Source organism: Periophthalmus magnuspinnatus, chromosome 15 (assembly GCF_009829125.3).
Source record: "Periophthalmus magnuspinnatus isolate fPerMag1 chromosome 15, fPerMag1.2.pri, whole genome shotgun sequence".
Taxonomy (NCBI): Eukaryota; Metazoa; Chordata; class Actinopteri; order Gobiiformes; family Gobiidae; genus Periophthalmus; species Periophthalmus magnuspinnatus.
Genome location: NC_047140.1, coordinates 10,701,067 through 10,718,050, shown reverse-complemented (window position 1 = coordinate 10,718,050; position 16,984 = coordinate 10,701,067). Strand labels below are relative to the sequence as shown.

General features: G+C 44.0%; 1 protein-coding gene across 1 annotated transcript; it reads right to left on the bottom strand.

Annotated features, from left to right (window-relative positions):
- Positions 1 to 606: 606 nt before the first annotated feature.
- hspa12a (heat shock protein 12A) lies at positions 607 to 16,188 on the bottom strand. Its single transcript, XM_033979980.2, is given in 12 exon segments — positions 607 to 1,853; positions 4,108 to 4,211; positions 5,892 to 6,150; positions 6,551 to 6,655; positions 8,343 to 8,429; positions 10,489 to 10,663; positions 11,842 to 11,958; positions 12,545 to 12,649; positions 13,868 to 14,054; positions 15,285 to 15,409; positions 16,113 to 16,136; positions 16,138 to 16,188. Coding segments are annotated over 12 exon segments (1,968 nt in total). The 5' UTR covers positions 16,186 to 16,188; the 3' UTR covers positions 607 to 1,221.
- Between the last annotated feature and the right edge of the window lie 796 nt (positions 16,189 to 16,984).

Below are 16,984 nucleotides of genomic sequence, written 5' to 3'. Positions count from 1 at the left end.
AGATTGCTATATTACTCAAACATGCATGGATGCCATCTAAAACCTCTACAGGCATCTTTTCTGTGAGGGAATGACCTTAGAAATCTATTTTGACAATACCCCCTCTTTAAAATGACAAAATGGCATGTCACATTTAGAATGAGTTCTTCATTTGAGGCTTCAATACGAAACGGAACAATTCTTTAAGACGTTCTTGAAGCGATTTATTTCAGCACATTTCCCTTTATTTTGAGCCATCTAAATAATTGTGTCTTTAATTATTAATGAGGCAAAATTAAAAAAAAAAAAAAAAATCACTGTTCTATAACAGTCACGTTTACAATCTTCACGTTTGCAGTTTTGCCGCAGACAGTGACAGCACCTGGTAAATGCTTCTACAGATGTGATTCTAAAAACTTATAATCATCAAGAGTCCTGTGGCTCTGCAGTTTGGCCATGTACAAGACCAGATTTCATCAAGCAAAACACAACAGCTATACAGTTTATCCATTCAAATCTGCAAACAAAATGTCAAATAAAAGTCACATGTTGCTACAGTCGCTCCATGTTTCAACGAGATGAACGATGAACAAATGATGGAGAGATGAATGAGTGATGATGGGGAAATGAACGAGATGATGGAGAGATGAATGAGTGATGATGGGGAGATGAACGAGTAATGGAGAGATGAACGAGTGAAAATGGTGAATAAACGAGGGATGAATGACTAATGAGGGTGAGAGGGGTTAAGGGTTTGTAATGAAGGCGTGTTCTTGAGTGTTCTGGTATGTTCTGGTGTGTTCTGCTGTGTTCTGCCCTGTTCCGCCTCCACATGTGATGAGATTTGTGTAAAAACATTGAGAGATGTGTATTCTGCGATGATCAGGAGAGGAGCTGTTTGAATGAGGCTAAAAACGATAGTTGTAAGCCGTGACAGCGTTTTGAGTCTGGAGAAGGGGAATGGGCTTTGGTTGTTTTAATCTCAGAGACGATAAGAGAGAGCAGAATACAGCAGTTTTACATTAGTGTACACTGTGTCGTCATGGTTATGACTGAGAGACGACATCGTTCACAGAAATACCGGCTCACGGGTAGAGCAGAGGCCACACTGTAAGGAGACTGCCCCGGGGCAGCAAGCGCCGCGTGTCGCCTGATGGACATGGACATGTTTATGGCGTGTGTTTTGGCGTGTTTCTTATGTAATATTTGACTTTATTATTTCATATTTCTACTGTATTATCTCTAGTGGCTGAGGAAGTCGATGCTGGCTCTCACGGTGCGCCCGGTGCTCACGTCTATGGCCATGGCTCGGATCTCTGTGTCTCCAAACTGCAGCAGTGTCTGGATCTCCCTGCGGGGGGCAGTACTCTCGGTGCCGCTCACATCCAGTTTAAGAGTGCCACACTTCTTGACCCCGGGCTCGCTAATAAAGCTCACGACCTCCTTCTCGGAGCAGTAGACGTGGATGACAATGACTTGCTGCGCGGGTTTAGCTGGTGTGTAGCTACGTTTGACGGCCTCACCTAACGCCACCGACTGGTCAGCGCTGATAAAGGTATCAAACACATCCGTGCACCAACGTGTGCCCTCCTTCACGAGCAGCTTCTCGGGCGGGTGCTTTCCCTCCACGAAGCGGTTTAGCACGCCCACACCATAGGTCAAAGGTGAACGCCGCACCTTAATGACACTGGGGTCTAGGCCGAACAGCACTGCCCCCTTCAGGATGGTCAGGCCCACGTCATGCGGGATGATGATACGGCTCTGCCCCTGAAGCATGTCCTGGACCGCTGCCTGGAGCAGCGGCGACTCAGCAAATCCCCCCACCAGGAACAGGAACTTTATATCAGAAACTTCAGGCTTTGAGAACAGCTCCTCTGGAGAGAGAGAGAGGGGGAGAGGTTTCAGACCCAGAGACAGAGAGACAAAGACACAGAGAAAGGAAGAGGTTTCACACCCAGAGACAGATAGAAAAGGGGAAAGGACTCAGACTAGAGGTAAGATCGGGCCTAAAAAATCCAGCCCGACCCGACCCAGGCCCGCGGGTATTAAAGCCCGACCCAGCCCGAGCCCGAACAATTAACTTGATTTGCAGGCCCGAGCCCGAAGCAAACCCGAAATTTCATATTTTATTTGTGAGGATAAATAAAAAAAATAAAGAACCAAACAAAGTTAAACATGCGTAAAAATAAGCCTAGTAATAAAAAACCTTCGCCACTAAAGGTACGTTCACACCGGTGCGTCAGGTGCGTCGCGTTCACATGTAAAGTCAATGGTGAACGCGCGTCTTGACCACGCTGCGTTTAACACGCGCCGGTGTGAACGTACCATAACTACTGAAAATGGTCTAAGGTCCTGACAGCAAAAGTCCACGCACTTGTCTGTGATGGCCTGCTTAGCGCGAAGAGGTGCGGTCTTTGGGACAAATGATAATATAGATGTTTGACGATCATGACTTTTGCCAGTACAGCTGTTTAAATGCCTGCTCAGCGTCGAGGTGCCAGTCTTTTTGCTCTCGTATGAAAGCAAAGCGCCACATTTACTACATTCAGCGAAGCCAACGCAAGTTTCTGTAGCATTTTCAACAATCAATTAGAAGCCACACCTCACTCTTGCCTGTGCGTGTTTGCCTTTTCAGTTCCCCTGTCTTTAGTTTATCCTTTACTTCTTGCTGCTCCATATCAGCGATACCAGGTCTAAATAGATGCGGACTTGCGGAGGGGAAGAGGCGGCGTTCACGTGCGCAGAGTGTGCTCTGGCTCTGTGGCTCCTGTTTAGTAGTTAAATAGCAATTACCTTACAGCGCCTTCTCTGTTTTATCCAAGTTATTTTTTTTTATAACAAGTATTCCTAAGTTTAGTATCCACACATTGTTTTAGTATACATTTTTATAAACATATATTTATTTTAAAAAAGTCAGCTAGAGAGAAGCCCGAGCCCGACCCGACCCGAACGTAATGATTGACATTTTAGGCCCGACCCGGCCCGAAATTCGGGTCGGCTCGGGCTCGGGCTCGGGCTCGGGCTTAAGATCTTACCTCTAACTCAGACCCAGAGACAGAGAGTCAGAGGCACAGAGACAGAGAGAGAGAGGGAAGAGGTTTCAGACCCAGAGACAGAGAGACATAGGGACAGAAACACATAGACAAGCGGAGACACAGACACAGAGATACAGACAGAGACAGAGGGGGAGAGGTTTCAGTGCAGACTCAGAGAAAGAGAGACAGAGACAGAGAGAAAAAGGAGGATTGGTTTCAAACACAGAGACAGAGACATAGAGAGGGAGAAGTTTCAGCGTAGACACAGAGAGACAGAGACAAAGACAGAAACAGAGAGACACAGAGAGGGAGAGGTTTCAGCACAGAAACAGAGACATAGAGAGGGAGAGGTTTCAGCACACACACAGAGACAGAGACACACAGAGAGACAGAGGTTTCAGCACAGAAACAGAGACACAGAGAGGGAGAGGTTTCAGACCCAGAGACAAAGACACAGAGACAGAGAAAGTGACAAAGATGGGGAAAGGTTTCAGCACAGACTGTTTTGGATATTTTCAGAAGAAACACACAAATGTTTTTCCCTTTACATCTCTATTACTTTTATCTTAAAATCAGGTCCATGACATAAATCCTTTATTATTAAATCAACAGCATGTTTTAAAGTTCAGATCTGGAGTCAAATAGGTTAAGGTTAGAGTTAAGATTAAGGTTTGGTTAAGGTTAACATCAGTCTCCAAGAACTGAACGTAAGTCAATGGAATGTCCCCATATGCATGGAAACTCAATATGTGTGTATGTGCATATGTGTTTGTTTGTGCGCATGTGTGTCTGTGTGTGTGTGCGTGCATGTATGCATGTCTCTGTGTGTCAGTCTGTGTGTGGGTGTGTGTGTGTGTGGGGGGGTGTGTGTGTGTGTGTGTGTGTGTGTGTGAGGAGAACAAATGAAGCTCTATTTCAGGTTGATGGACGAAGGCTAAAAATATCAAGACAGTTTCACTCCTGCTCTCTCTCTCTCCCTCTCCCTCTCTCTGTCTGTCCCTCTCTCTCTCCCTCTGTCTCTCTTCTCTCCCATTCTGTCTCTCTGTCACTCAGTAGTAGCTGAAGTACTTGTAGTAGTATTTGTAGTACTTACGTAGGTGTTGTATAATGTGGTCAATGGTGGGTTTGAACAGAGAGTTCATGGCGTCTGGACTCATCCTCAGCATCCCCTGAGAAGACCACTTCACAAAGTCCACACTAAGGATGCAAGGAGGTAAGGAGGGAAAGAGTTAAGGAGACAGGGAAGTAAGGAGGAAAGGAGATAAGGAGGTAAGGAGAGGAGAGGCAGAGGAGGGGAGAGGAGCAGGAGGAGGAAGAGTGGGAAGAGGTTAGTTCCAGGCCAAATCACATCTCATGTTTTATAAAAAATAAAGATCGTTTAAATAAAAGATAAACCAGAGACGAGCACAAATCAAAACCAGGACTGAACCAGGATTAAATCAGGACTAGACCAGGACTAAACCAGGTGTAAACCAGGACTAAACTAGGATTAAACCAGGATTAAAGAAGGACTAAACCAGGTCTGAGAGAGATAGAATCGCTCCAGGCCTGCTTAATGGCGCATGAATAAGAGTTTGACCCTCAGACTGCCTCAGGAGACTCATCTAATCTGTAATCTATAATCTAATGTAGTGTAATGTGATGTATTGATATCTAATGTGATGTAATGTTATCTAATGTGATGTATTGATATCTAATGTGATGTAATGTTATCTAATGTGATGTATTGATATCTAATGTGATGTAATGTTATCTAATGTGATGTATTGATATCTAAGGTGATGTAATGTTATCTAATGTGATGTATTGATATCTAATGTGATGTAATGTTATCTAATGTGATGTATTGATATCTAATGTGATGTAATGTTATCTAATGTGATGTATTGATATCTAAGGTGATGTAATGTTATCTAATGTGATGTATTGATATCTAAGGTGATGTAATGTTATCTAATGTGATGTATTGATATCTAAGGTGATGTAATGTTATCTAATTTGATGTAATGTTATGTTATCTAATGTGATGTAATAATATTTAATGTGATGTCATGTTATCTAAAGCGAGGTAATGGTCACACGGCCAGATCAGGTCTTTGACGACACATTCATAATCTATCGCCAAGAGAAATATCATGAAGTTTATTAGTGTAATATAGAATATATAAAGACTACAGTGGAATTAAACAAAGTACTAAACCAGGCCTGAACCAGGTCTAAACCAGGATTAAACCTCGGGACTAAACCAGCACTGAATCAGGACTGAACCAGGACTACTCTGGTCTGTATTGATCTGTGAGAGGAGACAGAGGAGGCTCCAATTTCAACATAAATCAACTTTATGTCTCCACAGAGATTCACCAGAAAAAACAAGAGAGAGAGAGAAAGAGGAAGGGAGGGACAAAGGGAGAGAGGGAGAGAGAGGGATGGAGAGATGTGTGCAGAGGGAGGAGTGGTGCAGAGTTCGTAATTATGGATGTGTCTATCGTTCCAAGGCTCCAGTGAAAGAGGAGAGGAGACATTAAAGAGACTGGACGAGTTTATAAAGACATGGAAAGGACAAATGAGGAGAGGCAGAGAAGGATGGAGAAATTTGTGTAGACAGGAGTGAAGGAGTTTCAGTCATGAGCAGTGTATACTCGATCTGAGGCTCCAGTGAAAGAGAAGAGACATTAAAGAAACATTAGTCACAGGGTGAGTTAATAAAGACATGAGATGGAGAGATGAGAGGAGAGAGGATGAGAGAGGAAAAAAGGAAGAGAAAAAAGGAGAGGACACTGTATGTTTATAAAGAGATGAGCTGTAGAGATGAAAGAACTGAACCATCACAAAACCAGGTCTAAACCAAGACTGAAAAAGGACTAAACCAGGACTCACTTGCTTTTGCGCAGAGCGTGCTCCACACTGTGGCCCCTGTACTTCTTGTAGTAGTCGATGAAGGAGAAGGGAAGGTTGATATTGAGGGGATTGGTGCGTTCTGGGGCGGCAGCTCGTTTTCGGGACTCAAAGGCGATCATGAGGTCCACCCAGGCCGCCGGACGCTTCAGCTTAAACTGATCAATGAAGTCCTGACCAAATATCCGACATAAGAGCTTCTCAAACTCATAGTCAATCCCGATGGAGCCATACGGGCCTCCTGCAACACACCAGTACAGTAATGTTTTAAAACTTTAGGGACCTTTTCTGGTAGAGTCCTGCTAGTCTCCATGGACATGCACTAGAAAATTTACAGAGTATTAACTGTAACACATAAAATATTTAGATGGCCCCGTTATCGTTATTAATTGTTTTGAAAATGTTACATTCGGTCAAAACGCTGCATGAACTTGTTTCATAAGTTTCACTTTTGACACGATGAGTCTTCCCTCCATTTGCTCTCCATGACACTCTTTACTCCGCCTGGCATAGCATTAAATCTATCAATCACGCACTATTTACTGTAAGAATTTGTCATAGTAATGAGTTCTCAGGTCTCATTGTATAACCATGTAACACACAGGGAGAGCATCAGGTGAGTGACAGGTGCGTTGTTTTACCTGAGGCCTTGTACAGCTCTTTCAGGTGACCTTCAGGGAGCCTGATCTGATGAACTGTGAGGTCGACAGTACCTCCTCCACAGTCCACCACAACATATCTGTCCCCTGTAACATAAATCACACACATATGAACAAATATATCAACAAATATGAAATAGTCCCAGAGTGACTTCTGTAATAAGATACAGATAAAACACATTCATTACAGGATATACAGAATTTAAATCACACCAGGCATTAAACCAAGAGCAAGAAACAGGAAGGAGCAGCCAAAGCAGGAGCAGAGAATTAAAAAGAAGATCGGGTCTAATCCTGGACTAAACTTGCTCTAACCCTGATCTAAAGCTGGACTAAACCTGTGCTAACTCTGGTCTAACCTCAGATTAAACCTGGACTAAACCTGGTCTAACCCTGATCTAAACCTGATCTAAAACTCAATTAAACCTGGTCTAACCCCAGACTAAACCTGGATTAAACCTCATCTAACCTCAGACTACACCTGGACTAAACCTGGTCTAACTTCGGTTTAACTTCAGACTAAACCTGGAATAAACCTGGTCTAACCCCAAACTAAACGTGGCCTCTGGTCTAACCCTAGACTTGTTTGGTCTTGGCTTGTATAGGAGCAGAGAACTAACCTTGGTCCACTGTGGTCTAGTCTCAGGTGTCACCCTGGTCCAGTTAAGTGTATAGTCCTGGTCTGGTCTCAGTTAAATCCTGGGGCCAGTATTTCAAACATAATCCATCAGGATTCATCCAGGTGTGTGTTGGGTCTTTCAAACCAGATTTGATTCACAGGATTCAGATCCATATTTGTAAAATCAAAATTGATCTGGATTTTTGTCTTTTTTTTAAATTTAGACTAGAGATACACTGATACCACTTTTTCTAAAACGAGAACGACTACATCATTTTGAGTACTTCGCCGATACTGAGTAAAGATACCAGACATTATTTTTACAAGTTCGATTGTAGTGGTAAATCAAATTTATTTCATAGGATTTTAATAGTATAGCCTACATTTTCATCATTTGAGAGGCTGTTTCTACTAAGCACCTGGCTTTTATTTTTAAACTTCCTCTTTACAAACTGCGCTCCGCACTAACTCCTAGCGAGCTAACTGCTAACTAGCCACTCTTAGCATAACAATGACTGTTTTCTTGCTTTTACCACGGTTTTGAACCTACCCTATTCAGTCGCAATTTGTTTGTTAATTACAATAAATTCCAATGCATGTACAAGCAAATAATCGCCTGTGCCACTTAGCAACATTAGCAGGCTAATATCGTAAACACAAGCACTGTGCTGATATCTGCTGTCAACTGTAAAAACCTTTAGAGTCCTAAATATTTTTACAGTGAATGTCACGTGAACTGTAAAATGTGCACTGTTTAATGTTAATGTGCACTTTTGTGCAGTTAAATGATTAAAGCTGAGTTTAATGTGCACAACAGTGAATGTGCTTCTTTATGGTCACCTCTGCTCAGAGCCGCACGGCTCAGAGATGAGCTGTGAGAGTCAAATAAGACGCAGCACAGTTACAGGTATCGGCTCTTGGTGTCGGCAGCCCATTGAATCTGATATCGATATCCATGCATCCCTACTTTAGACCCAAATCAGGATCACAGAGATCCCAGCTCAGAGCGGGTCTGAGGCTGATCTAGGTTTTTTATCTTAATTTATCACTATTCACTATTAACAATATGATATATTAGAGTCCTGGTTTAGTCCTGGTTTAGTCCTGGTCTAGTCCTGGTTTAGTCCTGGTTTAGTCCTGGTCTTGGGTCAGTACCTTCCTGGAGCTCGGACCACAGCTCCCCGATCACATTTTCCACCAGAAACGTCCGACTCTGTCTGTTCTTCCGTACGCTCTCCTTCACTGGAGGAGGAGAGAAAGAGAGGGGGAGAGGTTAGAGAAGAGGAGGGAGAGGTTAGAGAAGAGGAAGAGAGGATAGGTCAAAGGAGAGAAAGAGAGGGAGAAGTTAGTGGAGAGAAGAGAGAGAGGTTAGAAGAGAGGAGAGAGACAAGAGAAAGAGGGAGAGAAAGATAGGGAGAGGAGAGAGGGTGAGATGGTCAACAGAAGACAGAAGAGAGAGAAAAAACTTTAAGCCTGGTGTTCACTGTACAATTTTTGTTCGTCTTATCAGATTTTTGGAGGTGACATACCGCGATGTGAGGAGGTCAAACCACAGTGTACGGTTTAACCTCCTCACATCGTGAAGTACGACCTCACAGTTTCACCTCCTCACATAATACAGTTTATCCTGCTCACACCGTATGGTTTAACTTCCTCAATTTGTACAGTTTAACCTCCTCACGTCATACGATTTATCCTCCTCATGTCGTGTGATTTAACCTCCTCACATCCTGTGCTGTGACCTCCTCACGGTTTAACCTCCTCACGTCATGCGGTGTGACGTCGCATGGTTTGTCAAACTGCACGACAGCCTGTCTATCTCACTGTTTATTCAAATTCAGTGAACCTAAATGAACAGTGAGAGGAGGTCTCACTCAGCACCAAACTCTGACACATCAGACAGGCCGATCTCAATCTCAGCTCGTCTTTGGTCATAGGACGGTTCAAAGTTTGATCTTTAAATTGAGGGTGTTTGGTCTCACAGTGAGACCAGAACAAAGATCAGAGACACCACTCAAGATTCTCCTCATGATCATAATCATAGTCTTTCATTGCAGATGGACAAAGTTGTACAGTGGACCCCTGATGTAGAAAGAGAGGAAGAGATCAAGCTAAAAGAGGAATGGAAGAGAGAAGGAGAAAGAAGAGAGAGAGAGACAGAGAGAAGGGGGAGGGTGGGTGGAGCCAAAGCACAGCATGTGGGGTCAGTGTGAGAGCGCAGGTCAGAGGTCACACAGCGGTCACACACAGATCACACACTGGTCAGAGGTCACACATAGATCACACATCTTTTACACAGCGGTCACACACAGGTCAGAGGTCACACGCAGGTCAGAAGTCACACATAGATCACACAGCTTTCACACAGGGGTCACACACAAAGGTTACACACAGGTCAGAGGTCACACATAGATCACACAGCGGTTACACACAGGTCAGAGGTCACACGCAGGTCAGAAGTCACACATAGATCACACAGCAGTCACACACAGATCACACAGAGGTCAGAGGTCACAGAGGTGAAGGGTCATGCTGTTTGTGCTTTAGATGATCCAAACTGTAGATTTACCTGGAGACACTTCACACGAGGTTGGACAGGAGAGAGAGACGCCACAGTTACAACAAACACCACAGATACTTTTACTTTTGGTTTAGATAAAATCATGTTTTTAGATTGAGTCTGATGTGTGACTCTGTGTCTGCAGGTCCTCTCTACAGATCCTTTCTGCAGCTCCTTCCTCCATAAGGAGCTTCGTGGCTCCTCTCCTCTCCGCCTGAGGAGCTCTGAGTTACAGTTATAATGTTCTGTACAAACCTGTCTGACCTGTTCTCACATGATCTCCTCTGTGTAAAGCATTATGAGATGGTCTGGTCAGGTGGAGTACTCAATGGTATTATGGGATGTTCTAATGTTCTGGGGGATTACTCCTCAGGGATATTATGGGATGTCTGTGCTGTTCTGGTGTTGTTCTGCTGTTGTTCTGGTGTTGTTCTGGTGTTGTTCTGCTGTTGTTCTGGTGTTGTTCTGGTGTTGTTCTGCTGTTGTTCTGGTGTCGTTCGAGAGTTGTTCTGGTGTTGAACTGGTATAGTTCTGTAGTTCTGTTGGAGAGTACCTTGTGCGATGGTGGTGCCCAGGCTGTCTTCGTGTATATTATGGGATGTGTGTGCTGTGGTGCTGTTACACTGTTGTTATAGTTTAGAAGGAGAGTACCTAGTGTACTCTTTGTTTCTGTGTGGGCTGTTGTTCTTGTGTTGTTATTGTGTTGTTAGGGCATAGTTCTGTAGGTCTGGTGGAGAGTACCTTGTGCCATGGTGGTGCCCAGGCTCTCCGTGGGGCTCACCCCATTCTGGGTACTCCTCTGCCCGCTCAGGTCCACCATCTGATGCAGACGCAGTTTCCTGCAGTAGATGGAGGCAGCCTCAGGCTCCAGCGCGATTATCAACTGCTCTGGGTTATCACGAGAGACAAGACCGGACTGAGGAGAAAGAGAAGGAAGAGAGGAGAGGAGTGAGAGACCAGACTGGACTATGGGGAGAGAGAGAGAAAAGCGACGTAAAAGCAGAAGAGCCGGGTGAGAGATTAGACTGGACGAAAGGGATAGACAAAGGGAGCGAGACCAGGCATCGGCCCATCCTTCAGTGTCTCTGGGTTAAACCTGCAGGGCCTGGGGACCCAGAACAAATTGCCACCAACAATGTGAAGCGAGAAATAACTCCCTAAACCTGTGTCTGCAGGAGCTCTGTACTCTGATAAAAGTACTACTGTACTCTGATAAAAGTACTACTGTACTCTGATAAAAGTACCACTCTACTCTGATAAAAGTACTACTGTACTCTGATAAAAGTAGCACTCTACTCTGATAAAAGTACTACTATACACTAATACTGTACTCTGATAAAAGTACTACTATACACTAATACTGTTCTACAAAAGACTGCTGCCTGTAAAATAAACTGTTACTGTAAAAAGAGAGTTCATGTTCTGAGCCTCAGTGTCCTCAGTGGGAGCGGCCATCTTTAATTTATGACCTGCTCTGCCCTCTTCATCACGCTCTCCTCTTTCTCTCTCCTCTTCATCACTCTCTCTTCTCATCTGTCTCCTCCTCCTCTCCATCCTGTCTTCTGATCAACACTTCTCCTCTACCTGTAATCTGTCTTTCTTTCCCTCCTCTTCATCACACTCTCCTCTCTCACCCCCCCCCCCCCACTCCTCTCCTCCTCCTCCTCCATCTTGTCATCATCTCTCTCTCTGACTGCAGACACCACACCCTGATGTAACCACTGCTTCAGTCTAGCGCCTTCACAAAGAAGGAAAACTACAGTCTTAAACTGAAAAGAGCCCAGAGCAGTGTATTGATATTTTGCAGCTGATGTCATCCACATTCAAGGGGATGATGCTAACTGAAGGCACTGCTCTGTCTGAGCCTTGTTAGACTTTAATCTGAGTTTTGTTTTAACACATCTGCCCATAAAAAATGACTTATTGGAACTACATAGATGAGCTGATTTATGCTGTTAAACAAGTGTCTCTCAAAAACATTCCAGTCACAAGCTAGCTAGCATTAGCCGACAGTTTTTCAGTAAGTCACTCAGATGCCATCCTTGTGTGTGTGTCAAATGCCCTCCCTGTGTGTCAGATATCCCCCCTCTGTACCTTATAGGCTGCTTCTCTCATAAATTGCTTTGCTGGCATTTTCCAGATAGCGGGGACCGTGATGACCCATCGCACGTCGTTGTTGTCAAACTCTCCTCCGGTCTGGTCACTTAGCTCCTGCAAGTGTCAAATATTAAAAGAATTGTAAGATTTTTAATTCATATTCCATGTGTTACCCCAGATATGTGGTAAACATGTTCAAATCTAATATAACTTTTGCTGATAATTCTTGTAATGCTGATTTACTCTTATTACAAAAAAACCTGACGTCATTTATTTCTGTTTTGGTGTTTTGGTTCAAGACGATTATCCAATCAGAAAGCAAAATGAGCCTCACATGACTCTCTTATTTGGGTTGCCAGTTTCAAAGATGAAATCCAGTTGTTATAAACCTAAAATGCCTCTCTCTGATCTGAATGGTCACTACTAAACCCCAGCACCTGCAGCCAATCATGACTCAGTGCTAGTGCAGCCTCTGCAGCTCAGTGAGTGAATTCTGGAGGTTCTAACATATGAGGCCTGTCTATATACTGAGAATGAGACACTTGGATGTGTGTCTATCTGCAGGTTAAAGCTCTGGACACACAGGATCAGATGTGAGTGTAGTACCTTTTTAAACCTGTAGGAGGCAGGATACACATAGCTCCTTTAAAAACACGCCCCGTAGGTTTGGTTATATATGAAACCTGAGTATCCGTTTTACCTTGAGTGCCTGTTCTCTGAAGAAAGCCAAAGCGTAGGCGAAAATATCCAGCGCCTTCACTCTCTTCCCATTGGCCGCCTGCAGCTCCGTGTCAATCGAAAGGTTCTGATTGGACCAGAGACAGGAAGTGAGCCCTAGTTTTTTCTTTAGGAATAAATTACAATGGACATCCTTTTATGCCAGACAGTGGAACGAGAGATGAGCCAATATGGATTTTTAGAGCCTACCAATATACGAGATTTTTCTGGCTGCTGTGGGAGATGCCAATATTTAGCTTTTAAAATCCAAAGCAAGGCACACAAATTTGAATTAAAGCCACAGTGTGTTATCTTGTGGAGGCAGCATGTCGCCTGCATGTTTCCATGGAAACAGAAAGTTAAAACCAACATTTTCCATGGAGATTGATAACTTTTATGCCATACTGTGGAACATTATAGCCAAAAGAGAAACATTTCCAGGGAAACAAGCAGGATAAGCCCCTCCTCCACCCCAAATAAGAGTTAGGTTTGTGGAGAGGCGAGCCCACTCACAGTAAGGAGTAAGCAGTTTTTCACGGCAATAAACACAACCAGAATGAAAAAAGCCATACGTGCAGATTTTTCAAGACCAAAATTTGATAACAGAAAAATCCATAATGCAGCTTTAAAAAGTTTAGCTGCAGTGCAGAGGGAAAGGCTGCAAAGGATCATGGGAAGTGTAGTCTGAGCCAAAGCAGAGGTGCCATAGCAACAAACAGAGAGGAGCTGAGTCAGGGTTTGTAAAAGAGAGAAAGAGAGGAGAGGGAGGGATAGAGAGAGGGATAAAGCAAGGGCTAGAGGGAAGGAAAAAAAGAGGTAGAGAGAGAGGAGGAGGGAGGGAGGGATAAAGGGAGGGAAGGAAAAGGGTAGAGAGACAAAGCAAGGAGAAAAAAGAAGAAGGGAGATGAGAGGGAGAGAGAAGAGATAGAGAGAGGGGTGAGGGTAGAAAGAGGAGAGTGAAAGAGAGAGATAAGAAGAAATGAGAGAGGTAGAGGAGGAGAGAAAGATGAGTGAGAAAAAAGGGAGGAGAGAGAAAAGAGAAAGGGAGAGGATAAGAAACAGGGAGGAGACAGAGGCAGGATAAGGTGGAAGAGAGAGGAGGGGGGTGGAGAGATGAGACAGGGGCAAATCTGTGTGAGAATGATAATGAGGGATGACACAGGAGATATTACACTGCTGCAGAAAAATGACCAGAACTTAAAATAGATGTAATGGATTTTTTAAATATCCTGGTTTAATACTGGTCCAGTCCTGGTCTAGTACTGGTCTAGTCCAGGTTCAGTCCTGGTCTAGTCCTGGTCCTCACTGCGGTGGTGTGGAGCTTCATCTTGAACTTTTCCAGGTAGAGCCAGTGTTTGGACTCTTGAGGATCCAGGTCGTGGTAGAAGTCTCGCGCCGCATACCCAAAACTGTGGAACTTCCTGTCAGGAGTCAGGAGGATGGTGGTAGGGGTCTTCTGGTTCGATACACCCGGGTCTCCCCCCTCCCAGCGCCTGGACAGACAGGGTTAAACCAGGACAAAAGCGGGACTAAATCAGAAGTGAATCAGGAACTAAACCAGGACTAAAACAGCACTAAAACAGGACTAAAACAGAACTAAACCAGGGCTATACCAGGGCTAAACCAGGACTAAACCAGGGCTATACCAGGGCTAAAGCAGGACTAAATCGGAACTAAACCAGGGCCAAACCAGGGCTAAACCAGGACTGAAACAGAACTAAACCAGTACTGAACAAGGACCAAACCAAGACTAAACCAGGACTAAACCAGGGCTAAAGCGGGAATAAACCAGGACTCAACCAGGAGTCAACCAGAACTAAACCAGGACTGAACTAGGGCTAAATCAGTTTTAAACCAGGATTATAGCAAGTCTAAACCAGGACTAAACCAGAATGGAATCAGGACTAAACAATGCATTCTTTTGGTCTTAGAGTTCATATGAGGCTGATTAAATTATGGAGAGGCAAATGGAGGTCATGTACTTCAGAGACAGACACAGGTGCATCATGGGAGTTGTAGTCACAGATGGGAAATAAAAAGGCTCTAAAAATACATCTGCACTGAGAGCTTTCACTGCAGGGTTCAGAGAGTCTATGGAGGACAGGGCCTATATAACTATATACTCTGTATAACTTGGTATAACTCAATATGATAATATATAACGCTGTATAACTCTGTATGACTATATATAACTCTGTACTCTTTATGACTCTATAATACTCTAACTATAACTATATAACTCTATATAACTCTATGCTGTGTATAACTCTATATAACTCTATAACTCTATGCTGTGTATAACTCTATATAACTCTATGCTGTGTATAAATCTATAACTCTATGCTGTGTATAATTCTATATAACTCTATGCTGTGTATAACTCTATATAACTCTATGCTGTGTGTAACTATATATAACTCTATAACTCTATGCTGTGTATAACTCTATATCTCTATGCTGTGTATAACTCTATATAACTCTATATAACTCTATGCTGTGTATAACTATATATAATGCTGTGTAACTTTATATAACTATATATAACTCTGTATAACTATATACAATTGTAGTATTAGCCCATAGTATAGATAGACTCTGGTTCCTTGGTGAAGGTGTCTCCACCTCTCTTCTATCTTTCTCCCTCTGTCCTCTCCTCCTCCTCTCCTCTTCTCCTCCTCCTCTCCCTCTCTTCTCCCTCTCCCCTCCTCCTCCTCCCCTCTTACCTCATAGTGTGGATGCACTCTGGTTCTTTGGTGAAGGCGTAGGCGTATCCACTCGAAGTTGTTCCAAAATCGATAGCCACAACCACAATGAAGGAGGGTCTGTCTGGGACGTGGTCCGACTCATTCTGGACCAAACAAGACCAGAGTTAGACCTCGTTTAGTCCTGGTTCAGTCCCAGTTTAGTCCTGATTCAGTCCCGGTTCAGTCCTGGTTTAATCCTGGTTTAGTCATGGTTCATCCTGGTTTAGTCCCGGTTTAGTCCTGGTTCAGTCCTAGTTTAGTCCTGGTTTAGTTCTGGTCTCATATTTAGGATTCTTTCTGAAGCTGATTGTTTTTGTTCAGTGAAAGGGAAATTGGTTAGAGACAAAAGAGAGAGGCCCCAGAAAGGATCTGAACCAGGACTGAGCTGGGTCTGACCCAAGCCCAGCAGGATTGAGCTGGGTCTGTCTCACACTCTACAGTTTCGGGTATGCGGCGTGACACTTCTACCACGACCTGGCTCCTCAAGAGTCCAAACACTGGTTCTACCTGGAGAAGTTCAAAATGTTTAACCCTGGTTTAGTCCTGGTTCAGATCTGGTTTATTCCTAGTTTATTCATGGTTTATTCCTAGTTCAGTCCTGGTTCAGTCCTGGTTTAATCCTGGTCTAATCCTGGTTCAGACCTGGTTTAGTCCTGTTTGAGTCCTGTTTCAGTCCTGGCTTAGTCCTGGTGCAGTTCCAGTTCAGTCCTGGTTTAGTCCTGGTTCAGTCCTGTTATAGTCCTGGTTTAGTTTCAGTTCAATCCTGGTTTAGTCCTGGTCTAGTCCTGATTCAGTCCTGGTTCAGACCTGTATGTGTGTCGGGGACAGGGGGGGTGATTCCTGGGTCTCCGATGCTCTTCGCTGGAGATGGATTTGCCATTGGATCTGTAGAAACAGAAACACATGAGAGTGAAGTGTCTTGCTTAAGAGCACAATGGCAGTGTTTAGAATCAAACCTTCATCTTAGAAAATGTGACCGTTTAAATCCACCCTTTGCCCCTAAAGCGGTCAGGGCTGAAACATGAAGAGTGGATCGGACCAATGTCCAGACCGTAGACTGTTTATACAGAAGTAGCCACAGCGACATCACCACAGCTCATCGAGGATAGCAGTTATATCGGCTAATCTGAAGCCCACTTCCATATTTGGAATTCTGTATCATAGCAACCGAAGTCAATCAAACTTGTTGCAGGGGCAACCTCGGGGAAAGAAAGTGCCTGATTTGCCTGTTTTTAATGTTCATATCATGAGTTACCGACACAATAGTGAAATAAAAACACCAGGATCATGTACAGCGGGTTAATGTGAACATTTTAAGGCCAAAAATGACGGGGATGACAGCAGCAGTTACAGAGAGAAGGGCCAGAGTTTTTCAATAAAAAGTTAATTGGAGCCAGAGTCGACGGAGCCGAAGTGCGCCCATGGTCACTTCCTGTTTGAAATGCAGCGGCTATCAAGAGCTTTGTCCATTTATATATAATCTATGGTCCACGCTCACATGTATTATTGTTGATCCCACAGTGAACCAGGTCCAAATTGAGTCAAAGCCTAGAGCAGCTTTAAAGAGGAACCAGGTCACATGACTCACCTGAGACCTGACTCTGAGCCCGAAGACACACCCAAACACCTGTGTGAGCCAGACAAAAGAGACGACCTGCACAGTGAACGAGCTCATAGCT